The sequence below is a fragment of the Balearica regulorum genome, chromosome 3 (genome assembly GCF_011004875.1).
Source record: "Balearica regulorum gibbericeps isolate bBalReg1 chromosome 3, bBalReg1.pri, whole genome shotgun sequence".
Lineage (NCBI taxonomy): Eukaryota > Metazoa > Chordata > Aves > Gruiformes > Gruidae > Balearica > Balearica regulorum.
The window spans coordinates 28,285,484-28,298,266 of record NC_046186.1 but is presented as its reverse complement, the minus strand read 5'-3'; the positions used below and the strand labels follow the sequence as shown (position 1 = coordinate 28,298,266).

General features: G+C 38.5%; 1 protein-coding gene across 1 annotated transcript in view; it reads right to left on the bottom strand.

The window, feature by feature from the left end:
* PRIM2 (DNA primase subunit 2) overlaps nucleotides 1-12,783 on the bottom strand; it is a 119,731-nt gene that overhangs the window by 37,223 nt on the left and 69,725 nt on the right. Inside the window, exons 8-9 of the mRNA XM_075747397.1 lie at nucleotides 6,119-6,191; nucleotides 4,800-4,985 (exon numbers count right to left, since the gene is read on the bottom strand). Of these exons, the coding sequence (XP_075603512.1) occupies nucleotides 4,800-4,985; nucleotides 6,119-6,191 (259 nt within the window). The remainder of the gene's footprint in view (nucleotides 1-4,799; nucleotides 4,986-6,118; nucleotides 6,192-12,783) is intronic.

Sequence of the window (12,783 nt, the reverse complement as noted above, 5' to 3'; positions counted from 1 at the left end):
TTAAAAATTGTAGCTTGTTCAACATGTCACTCTAGGCTGCAGATTTGTAAAGTTTTAGTAATTCAAAAATAAAAGTAGCAAAATACAATCAATTATAGAATTATAATTAAACATGTGACAGAATAAAGATACTTTTCTGATTTCTGAATCAAAATATGTTCCCAAAATAGTAGGCACCATTACCCAGTACAAAGGGAGCAAGTAAAAAAAAAAAAATCTAGCTGCAAATCAACCCCCAAAATCTCAAACAAATGAGAAAATAAAACATCAAAACCAAATGTAACCAACTGACTGATGAAGAAAATATTCCTGGGGGTTTAAGAAGGTGGAGGTTGTTTTAAAGAACCACCACATCATTCATGCATTACAAATTGCATTGTGGATAGTTGTGTGTGCTTAAATGCACTGCCCTGCAGAATTTCAAGTACTTACTTCTATTTTCATTTAAATACACCAGGGGGGAGGGGGAGGCGCACATTTTGTAATGTAATTGCATAGACCTACAAAGCGTTATACTATAAGCATGTCTAATTTACATCTATGCGTTATATTTGTTTATTCCTTATGATCTTGTCTCCCTCTAGTGGTTAGCCCTCACAACGTACTTTTACCTGTATTCAGACCTGTATGCAGAATCACGGGATAATTCAGGCTGGAAAGGACCTCAGGAAGTCTCTAGTCTAAGCTCCCCCTCATGGAATTTCTGCTTGGCCCTGTTAGAATCATTCACCAGTAGCTGTTTGCAATTGAGGTAAAGCCTCACTCCTGAATCCAGATTCAAGGACCTCCTAAGATCATCTGGAAAAGAAATGCAAGAGCCAGGAAAATCAAATCACTGGAACTATCTCATTGGGCTGTATCTTCATCCCAAAGTTTCATTGCTTCTTAACAGATTATGAGACGTATTCCTTCGCATATCGATGCACTATATAGCTGGCAAGTTGGCTGTCCTTGGTTTCATACATGATCATCTTGCGTGGAAGAAACATCTAGAATATATTAATAATCAATTGAAGCTCAAAAGCTTTATTGTAAAGGGTTTGTTTCTTTACCCATCACAGACCTTGAGCAAGGTTAAGTCTGAGTAAACTTTCCTCTTCCTTCTTCCAGGAAAATGTCTGTCATGAGGACCTTCACTAGTGGGAAGAGATGAAGAGTTATACCTCAGACAGGAATCTCTGACAACTAGAAAACAACATGTTCATTGCCATTTGTGATCAATTGCTACAGAAAGCAACAAGCCATACGAAACTGCAGTAAGATAATCTGGAAAATTAAGTCAGGAAGAATAAGAGGCTTCACTAGCCTGAATGCCACCACATCCCCCAGGAAAGAGTCCTAGAACACAGGGGCTAAAAAGCCATGTCTCATTCTCAGTAAGAAGTCACAAGGACCAGAAAGCTGTTCTGTCATCAGGATAATTTTGTAAAGATAGTAATGCTTAAGTTTTGGAGATTTATTAAATAAATAAATAATTAAAAAAAAAAAAACCAAGAAAACTCTTGTGCAATTTTCAGATGCACTTCAGTAGAATACACAAAAATAAGAAAAATCAGTGCAGTAACAAATCGTAATATCAAAGCAATTACTTTTCAACACAGAAGTGCACAACTAGCAACTGCTCTGTAAAAAGACAAGCAGAGTACTAGAAGAGAGCATTTCATACTACCATGCACCAAATACTGCTAAAAAGAATATATATATAACAAGCATATTTGTAGCAAAGGCAAGCACAAAGTGATGGGTTGCCTCAGTCATCCGTCTGTATCAAAACCTTGATTCCAGGCTATTAGCTAAGGAAGTAACTGAATAATGCCTTAAGAAACTGATCCAGCTTTCATTCTTTCCTTTGTTCTAAACACTGCATCATCTTTCAAGTCTCTGGTTTCACATTCACAGACTAACCATACAAATAGATCTGAAAATAATAACAGCCAAGTAACGGCGCTATAAGAGGATTTTATTTTCAAGTATCAGAGCATTTTTACAACTGTACTGTAATTATTAATTTGTTTTGATTCATCTGATTACTTTCTTGCATCAAGTATTGTAAAAGCTTACTAGAGTTGCCCCCCTCTTTGTTGAGGGAGAGAAGTTATTTTTTAAGTAACAAGAACAGGATGTGGAAGAATCTATGGGAATTAATATCTGTTTAGAGTAAGATTACATTTTATAGAAAAAAAACAAGCCAGCCTTAAAATAACACTGAGGTTATGAAGTCAACCAATATAATCATTCAGTCAGAAGTAACACATCTACCACCATTTGACAGTTGATCCTATCATCTGAACAACAGTAATTTACCATTTAGGCACTCTTAGCCTAGCAATTTGCAGAGTGATTTTAATTACAGTGGCTAAAGAAAACAAATGTTTTATTTTGCCCTCTGCATTTGTCTCTGCTGTGAACATGCCAGTACCTGATCATCCCCCGCCCCCTTGCCAACAGAGCATTTCTACCAGTTTCAGTGCTTTCTTTGTAAGCACTACTTGATAAATTTTTTTCCACTGAATACGTGGTTTCACACTTCATTGACAATATATTTTACAGATTCCGCTCTAAAGGTAAAATATTGTTTCCTACAAACTTTTCTACAGTATTTTTATCAATGAGCCCTAGGCTATGTCCACACCAATGATTCAGAGCACAGCAGAGATTCTTTTTAGTGCAAATTTTCTTTGTGCCTACGCTAACGTGTTCAAGGTAACTTCCTTCCTGCTGAAGTTGCGTGCCAAGAATTCTTAGGATTGAGAACTGGCATAAATGTTGCAGCGATTAAAGATAAACGTCAACTTAAAATTTTGAAACCATAACCATTTGCAGCAAATTGACACTCCCTCTTTGCAATACACCAGTCAGTAATGAATAATTAACCTTAGTCTTTAGCAAGTATCATGCACATATCTTCACAACGCTCCAGTAAGACAAAAACAGTATCATTATCTCCACTCTACAGGAAAGGAACAATGGCATGAGTGTCAGAAAATAAGAATGTCAGAAGAAAAAAGTATCAATAAGAATTGTATTAATCTTCAATTTTTTTCAGGACATTAAACATTATATGATATTTTACTGTGAAAAACCACAGGCCACTGACTTCAGTTACAGTTGTGAAAAATCAGCTTTTTTTTTTTTTTTTTTTACTCCAATCTGAAGTTAGTTATCTAGAACCTGAGAAGAATGAAAATCACATGGAAATAGCAGCCTCCTGGTGAAAAATGCAGTAACTACAACTCCGTCGTTCACAATGTGCTTTCTAAATTTGAAGCTAAACACAGGACCATAAAACTTCAGCTATTTCTAGGGTCTATCAAGAGAGATGCTATACTAGAAAGCCATAACCCTGTGACTGAAAAGAGGATCCAAGGTGCATACGTTTTCATACATGGGCATACATGTAGGATCAAAGCACAAGTAGGTGGAATTGGACCTGTTCACACTCTTTATTTTTTTTTAAATAGAAATGATAAATGAATATATTTACATTGTTATTGTTTATGATAGCTTGTTTTTATTCTTTCAATTTTCTTTAAGCACAGGTAATTGCAGCTGAAGAGTCTGTATTTTCCTGAATTCAGCTAGTAATTAATCGGCATTCAACTTCAAAATTTATTACTTCTTTTCAAATCCTTTCTTGAAACCTTTGTAAGGTAATGCATTTTGGATTTCTTTTTTAACAAAAAACCTATCTGCTCTTAAATCACATCCCAGTTAAGGAGCTAGATTTACAGAGGTTTAGGTACTCATGCATACCTTCAAATCCCTTTCCCCTTCCCAAAAAAATCTGCAGATCAGTTGATCTATCTTCCAGGACTTGAAAGAGACATACTTACCATAATTCATTGTAGCCAGCATTACTTTTTGTGTCATATTTTGTATAAATAGCCATGTCTCAGAGAACCTAAGCCAATGAAAGATTGTCTACCAAGCACTCCAAAATACCTCATAGTACTTTGGAAAGCTGAGATCTCACAATACTGGACGCAAAGTATCACAGTCCAAACAAAACTGATACAAGGTCTGAAATATCTGCTCTATCACATACCGCAGGCAAGGCAGAGATGGTTGAGAGAGGAACCCTGCTTGATTCTACCTAGATTGTTTAAGGTAAGGAGCAGGTCACAAATCTCCAAAAATTAGCATATGTTTTTCATGCTTTCAAAGAGACAGCACACGTATGTTACACTTTCCTCACTCACAATACTCCCAAAAATCTTAGCAAGGGTTAGGCCATTGACTAACACGTCAATAATACTGCTCATTGCTCACAGCGTTTTCTCACTATTTCCGTGAACACATTCTTCTGTCTTCATTCACCTCCAGTTTCTTCTTTTATTCTTAGACTGTAAATTTGCTAAGACAAACTCACCTCACACACAGCTATCCAATTTTTTTTTTTAATTACCCAACAAAAAAGGCTAATCTTGCCTCTCAGATGGTACTGTTTGTGGTTACTTACCTACTTGGTGAATTAATTTAGTCACGTAGTGCCTGTACTTCACAAAGGACATTGGTTTCCTAGTGATTTAGTGGTAAAGTAAGATTTTTCTAGTCCTCATCTATAAAAAGCCTCTTTGTGGCTTGCCTTTCTTCCCCATGCTTCAGGAGACCAACCAACAAAATGAGTAAAATCATAAGCAAAGAGAGGACAAAAACCCACCCCACCTTTAAAAGACATCACTCTGCCTTTTGCTCAATTATCTACTTTAACAAGCATCTATCCAAACATGTAGCACAATGTACACATTAACTACATTCCCATACTCACATATTTAGATATTTTTCATTTTTTGAATTACCTTGTCTGCATCAACTTTTCCTCTAATAAATTCTTTCTTCCAAAATTCCAGTGCCTGTTCCAGAGTCAAGCCGATGCCTTTTAAGAACAATCCATATTGCATACGGCCTCCGTGACGGAGGTGATGGTTATCACGTAGGGCTTTGTGCAACTGGCGCATGCAAAGAGGGAATGATTTCACAGCAAGCTGTTGAGAGAAAAATTGGTGTTTAAGGTGTACTGATCATTAAATTTGTAGGATACATGCTCATTGTGATTATTAATTAGCTCCACTAATGGAGCCAATGGCTGGAAGAAAAGATATGCATGTACAGAGCACCTTGGGACTGATGATAACCCAAGTATGTCCGTAAGCCATCAAATCCAACAATCATCTCAAGAACAAAATCCAAAGGACAGAGTAATACAGGTGGTAGTCTCAGACTATCTTCAGCTACAAAAGTAACACAGGTTTAATTGCTGTCAGGAAAAATACATCCACAGTTCCACTACAATGTTTCTAGCTTCTTCCTTATTTTAGCTTCTGGAATGGTGAGGTGACCTTCTTTTGACTTTTTGGGGGTTGGGAGAGGGGATTTTTTTTTTTTTAAAACATCTTTGAAAAAGTACAAGCAGGAGTAAAATCATTCCAACCAATCTGCAGGTTTTTTTCCCTGAAGAGTACTATTTCTTATAAAGCAAGATCTCAGAGATAAAAAAAAATGTAACATTCAAGTTTACTTGGGCTTTGCATTTTTATTTTTAACATCCGAGTCTTGCCACGGAATTCACTACCAAAGAAACACTGTCATGGTTAAGATGGACACTGAAAGCACAAATGATTTCTCAAGTTCAGATAAAGGAGTTATAATGTGTTTTTAATTGTCTCTGCACCACTGATGTGGTTTTACAATCCATTTTATTTACTTCCTTGTTTGAAAAACCCTTCTGTAAGTCAGAAGCCCAAAAAAGAGCACTGAAAAGACTAATATTGCAATGCAATAATCATAAACTAAACATCATGGGTTGCAAAATTATTTAATAAGAAAATTTTGTGAAACTATGGTTATAATTATGTTAGGTATTTGTGAAAGTACACAAAATTAAGCAGCAAATTAAGCAACTCATTATAGTTCCAGTCTAAATCCTGATTAGATGCATTTTCAGTAAATTCTGCTCCATTTTAAACTTTATCTCAATTTCATTCGAGTAGTTCTCAAGAGCTACAAAGCAAATATGAATCAAAAAAAGATAAAGGTTTTATATGTTGTCTTTACATAGAGTACTTGAATTTGAAAAGTTACATATCAAAATACAACTCAATAAACACAGAGGACTTACAGCATCGATCTGTTCTAGAGAAATTTTTCCAGTGTTCTTTTGCACGCTGTAATCTGGGCCAACATAAGAATGGCTGAAAAACAAAGCAAACAGTACAGCATCACTTAAAACTGTTAAAAAAATAATTCTAGTTTACAAATTTAGAAAGAAATTATTTTACCAATTAAGGGTTGCAAATATTTTGTATCAGGCAAAACCAAGAAAACAGTATTTGACAGTTATATAAGATTTATAAAACTAACATTAGAGTCAATATGGTAAAGAAACCCTCCCTCCCTGTATCTGAAAGGAGTGGTGAGGGGTCATTCAGAATTCAGATCACAGGATCACGCTGCTATTGAGGTTGAGACACCTCTGAAGATCATCTAGTCCAACCTCCTACTACAGAGTTAACTACAGCAGGTTGCTCAGCATCTCATGCAGCTGGATTTTGAGCATCTCCAAGGACAAAGACTCCATAGCCATCTGACCCGAGCTGTTCCAGTGCTTGATCACCCTCACAGTAAAAAAGTGTTTTCTTATGTTTAAGTGGAATTTCCTATACTTCACTTTGTGCCCATTGCCCCCCAGCCTATCACTGGCTACCACGGAGAAGAGTCTCACTGTCTTCTTTACTCACCCCTTATCAGACACCTATCGGTATGTACTGATAAGACTCACACACACACATCCCTCCTGAAATTTATCTCCTCCTGGCTGAACAATCTCAGCTCTCTCAACCTCTCTTCATAAGTACCGGGCAGCCCAGGACCAGACACAGCCCTCCAGATGTAGCCTCACCAGTGCTGAGCAGGGAGGAAAGGTCACATCCCTCAACCAGCAAAGAGAGTTCTTCCTCAGCCTATAGTGGTACATGGGGTTATTCCTCCCCAGATGCAGGGCTTGGTATTCCCTTCTGTTGAACTTCATAGGGTTCCCATAAACCCATTTCTCCATCCAAAGAGAGGGACTGTCCAAGTTCATCTGAAAGGCAACACACTCATTTGGTCTAAACCATTCCTCTCAGTCTTGTATATCATCTGAGACTTGCTGAGTGCGCACTCTGTCCCATCACCTAGGACATTGTCCTGGTTTCAGCTGAGATAGAGTTGGGGTTTTTTTTCTAGTAGAGAATAATGTTGATAACACACTGATGTTTTTAGTTTTTTGCTAGGTAGTTGTTGTGTCTACACTAAGTCAAGGACTTTCCAGCTTCCCACGCCCTGCCAGGTGCACAAGAAGCTGGGAGAGCACAGCCAGGACAGCTGACCCAGACTGGCCAAAGGGATATTCCCTAGTATAGAACGTCATACTCCAGATACAACTGGGGAAGCTGGCATCCAACATGGGGCACAAAGGGTTGAGATAACAACAGATCTGACCAGAGCATGTTAAAAAAAAAAAATGTTATAAGCATTCGTTATATTAGTTTAATCATCACATTGTTGTCATAATGGTCACAATGTTGTTTTATTTGTTCACAGACTCACGGATTGGTAGGGGTTGGAAGGGACCTCTACAGATCATCTAGTCCAACCTCCCTACTAGAGCAGGATCACTTAAAGCAGGTTGCACAGGATGACGTCCAGGCAGATTTTGAATCTCTCCAGAGAAGGAGACTCCACAACCTCTCTGGGCAGCCTGTTCCAGCGCTCTGTCACCCTCAAAGTGAAGAAGTTTTTCCTTATATTGAGATGGAACTGCCTGTGCTCCAGTTTGTGCCTATTGCCCCTTGTCCTGTTGCTGGGCACCATAGAGAAGAATCTAGTCTCTTCCTCTAGACATCCACCCTTTAGATGTTTATAAGCATTGATCAGATCCCCTCTCAGTCTTCTCCTCTCCAGGCTAAACAGACTCAGCTCTCTCAGCCTTTCCTCGTACGAGAGATGCTCCAGTCCCCTCATCATCCTCGTAGCCCTCCATTGGACTCTCTCCAGTCCAGTTCTCTTTCTTGCACTGGGGAGCCCAGAACTGGACACAGTACTCCAGATGTGGCCTCACCGGGGCAGAGTAGAGGGGGAGGATAACCTCTCTCGACCTGCTGGCCACACTCTTCTTAATGCACCCCAGGACACCATTGGTCTTCTTGGCCACGAGGGCACATTGCTGGCTCATGGACAACTTGTTGTCCACCAGGACTCCCAGGTCCTTCTCTGTAGCACTGCTTCCCAGCAGGTCAACCCCTAACCTATACTGGTGCTTGGGGTTATTCCTCCCTAGGTGCAGGACCCCACACTTGCCCTTGTTGAATTTCATTAGGTTCCTCTCTGCCCAGCTCTCCAGACTGTCCAGGTCTCACTGACTGGCAGCGCAGCCTTCTGGTGTGTCAGCCACTACTCCCAGCTTAGTATCATCAGAGAATTTGCTGAGGGTACACTTTGTCCCCTCATCCAGGTCACTGATGAATACATTGAATAGGACTGGACCAAGCACTGACCCTTGGGGCACACCGCTAGCTACAGGCCTCCAACTAGACTCTCCGCCGCTTATCACAACCCTCTGGGCTCTGCCATTCAGCCAGTTCTCTACTCACCTCGCTTACCACTCATCCAACCCACACTTCCTAAGCTTGCTAACAAGGATGTTACGAGAGACAGTATCAAAAGCCTTGCTAAAGTCAAGGCAGACAACATCTACTGCTCTCCCATCATCCACCCAGTTGGTTCAGAGTTGTTCTCAGAGTTGTGTCATGTAACACCTTACTTGCTGTATATACTAAATTGTACAGACATACAAACACATGATAATTCCTAACAGTAACTGTCTAGCCAAAATAGCACAGGACTTTGCATGTGCTGCCTCATCTTCACGTAACCCTAAACTAGGGCAGAGACACTCATGTAGACATTGTCACCAAAGTAATTTCAAAACAAACAGAAGCATCTAATGCCCAGCTTTTAAATATATAGACTTCCTGAATGACGATATACACAGGGCTGCAGAATAGGCCAAGAGAAACGGTTACAGCAGAACCCAACCAAACTCAAGAGCTGACAGTACAGCAGGCAATAAAGCAAACGGGGGCTTTGGATACAGCATATTCGTCCAAAAATCAGGTTGCAAAGTCTGGGTAAGAAAAAAATTTATTTGTGCAAGAGGGATTTTTCAAGTAACTTACACAGGTAATTTCTTAAATCTTCTCAAGGCATATAGAGGCTAACTCCAGAAAGAAAGGAATTTAGCTAAATGGTGATACTAAGTGCTACAGATTATTTTGTGACATTTCAATATTGTAAAGAGTGAAAAACATATAGCTAAGAGTTGGTTTTACTAGAGCACAAATAATTTAATGATACATGCATTCATTCATTCTTTAGTCTTATTTCTGGCACACACTGGAGCACTAGGTAAGCTTACTGTACTTAATAGATTTTTTCATTACACAACAACGGATAAATAATTAAAAGTATTTGAGCTGTGTATGTCTATTACTACTGATTCTACTAAAGAAGTATCTAAATTTACTTGTAGAACCAGATCTGCACCACTTTACTTAGGCAAACTACAAACAAAACAAGAATTACAATCCAAAAGTCATAGAATTACAGAATCATTTAGGTTGGAAAAGACCTTTAAAATCATCAAGTCCAACCGTTAACCTAGTACTACCAAGTCCACCACTAAGTCATGTCCCTAAGAGCCACATCTATGCATCTTTTAAATCCCTCCAGGGATGGTGACTCAACCACTTCCCTGGGCAGCCTGTTCCAGTACTTGACAACCCTTTCGGTGCAGAAATTTTTCCTAATATCCAATCTAAACCTCCCCTGGCACAACTTGAGGCCATTTCCTCTTGTCCTATCACTTGTTACTTGGGAGAAGAGACCAACACCCACCTGGAGTTACAACCCCCTTTCAAATAGTTAGAGTGAGTGATAAGGTCTCCCCTCAGCCTCCTTTTCTCCAGCCTAAACTGGTAGCATAGAACAACAGAAAACAGCTGTCACTTAGGTGACTTTTTCCAAAGTCTTAGTTACCAAAAGTTTTCTAAACATATCTTGCAACTAAAGATCAATTTTTTTTAATTTTTTTTTTTTTTTTAAACAACCAATTAGGAAATGGTTTGGTAAAACAACCATTTAAAAATGACCAGTCAGTTATCATATCCCAGGATGAGTGCTGGTTAACTTCCTAAGCTGCTCTACCATAAGCACTTTAGATTATCTGTTTGTACCCCGTAGTATTTATTAGAATCATAGCAATACTGGAAAAAAAAATTGCTAAGCTAAAGAAAACTACTTCTTCCTAGCATCTGTAGAAAGGATTGGCCTGGTAAGGGGAGGCCCAAAGAGAAAAGTTCTCCTATACAGTAAGTGAACAAAATAAGACTTCAGAAGTTACTGCTAGAAAGAGGACAGACTTTCTCAATCTTGCTTACCACTACATCTGGACTTGGTAGAAAACTTTACTGCAAGGACAGAAAATCCAATGTTAGGAGTGGGGAGGGAGGGGAAAAAAGAAAAGAAATTCTACTTTTCAGACTCTCAAAAGCTCAATTCTCCACAGAGTAAGCAAACAGTAAAAGTTTTTCATAAACATTTTCTTATTTTTACATTAAAAAGTAGCATATGACCTTTGCAAGGTCAAAGCTTCTTGATACCTGACACCACTCACCAAAAAGCTGAACTCTACAAACTGCCTTCAAAGGCTGTGCTCTGAAAAAGAGTATGCTTTATCCATCCAGAACATGCAGTAGATTGGAGCTGGGCATAAAGAAGCCAGCACTAGTCACGCGGCCTTTGGCAGCTAAGCTGCTGGATTCCTGTCCCAAGGAGCTCAAGGGACTAGAGCTTTTGAGTTTGCAATTTTAGGTGCCAGGTCTTCCGATTTTCTACAGTAGAGATTCCCAAGGTCCCTTGATTTCATCACAAGAAAACACCGCACTGCTTTCTCCACAGACTGCGATTATTTTCTCTACATTTCTATTAAAAACTCTCAACAACCTTGCACAAAAAAAAAAAAAAAAAATTAAGACTATCCTATGTTCTGTGAACAATGGTCCTCATTTTTCCATGTCATTAAACGTTGCCAAACAGCTTCCTACTGCTGGTTTGAAAACTCATTACAACACAAACCAACCAGGCTTGTGATCACCCTCGCCTTCTCCTATTTTTTGCTTACAGTTTTAGCTCTTATTTTGGACTCATCCTTTCTTTTATTCGACGCAGCTCCTGAGGTTACTTCCTGATCAAGCTTCTTACTTACCTAGAAATACCTATATTTCTTCATAATTTCTTTTTGTGGTTTACTGGAATGCAAGCAGCTATGTCTTCACTTTTTACTTAAAAACCACTTTTATTTTACCTCCACATACAAATTCCTGTCTCACTCCATTCAGCCTGACTCAATTACACAAAAACTGTTTTTCTAAAATCCAAAAATCTTAGTTACCAAAAGATTTCTAAACATATCTTGCAACTAAAAATCAATACATACATTTGCACCACTGTTGACCAAGAAGAAACCTCCACTACATCCATGTTACCAAGAATGGGATCTATGTCTTTCAAATAAACAGCTGTAGGACCACTCTGATAAATACTGTATCATTCACAGATCTGTTCGTATATCATGAGATTTAGTAAGCATAGGAAGGGCACTTTGTAGATGTTGAGGATAGTAAATGACACCAGTCTATGAAGGTGTGCATTCTTCTTTACTTGCTTGTGAAATAAGCATAAATGAGAAGGAGGGTGAACGTCTGCATGAATATTGTGCTATCCATTAAAAAAAAATCCAGTCTTGAAAAACACTTCCTTTCTGTATCAACCTTGTGAACTGAACTACAACCTTGTGAACTAAACTACCATTTGAAGACAGAATTAACAGAATCATATAAATGTTGGTTGCAAAGGATGTTAGAAGACCAGCAAGTCCCACACCCCACTTTAATTGGGACTACTGCCAACACTAGTCAGGTGAGCCATGGCTTTTTCTAGCTGAATCCTAAAAATCTCCACAAACCGTGATTCCACATCTCTGGGCAATGTGCTGCACTATCATTCTAGCATAGACATTTTTCCTAACATCCGATCTAAACCTCCAAAGCTGCTACATGTGACCACTGTCATTTGTTATATCCTCTGGCACCATTAAGAATTCCAATACTGTGATGTTTCTCCTTCAAAGAATCGTAGGCTGCTATTTGATCATCCCTAAGCCGCCTCTTTATCAGACTAAACAAAGTCAACTCAGCTTCTCCTCATAATTCATATACAGGTACAGTCCTATAGTAGTTTGATGGGATTACATATGACAGCTTTTGTCTATCTTTGAAGTTATTCCTGCTGAAGATTTTAAACAGTGTTTACAACTGTTTTAAACTGCGTAACAGAGTGTTCCAACCCTGTAATTTCATCGCAAAAATCCATATAAACTCCTTTCAAAGTAGAAGTTGCAGAAGTGTTCTTCACACGCATTTAGACATAAAGTTTCCATTTCTATTAAATTGCTAAAGTGTTAGCAATTTAAATCTCCTTGTAGCTTACTGTGAGCACGCAAAATCCCTAAGCACATTCTTGCATCAAACATTTTAACATTTTAACTAAAAACGTTCTCTATTTTTTGTCTAGTACAATTAATATTAGAAAGCAGAATAGGACAGAAAGAGGACCTAAGTCACAGATAAAATACATATTTAGTCCAGAACAGTCCAATTACAAAATACATGTTATGGTCATTTAAAA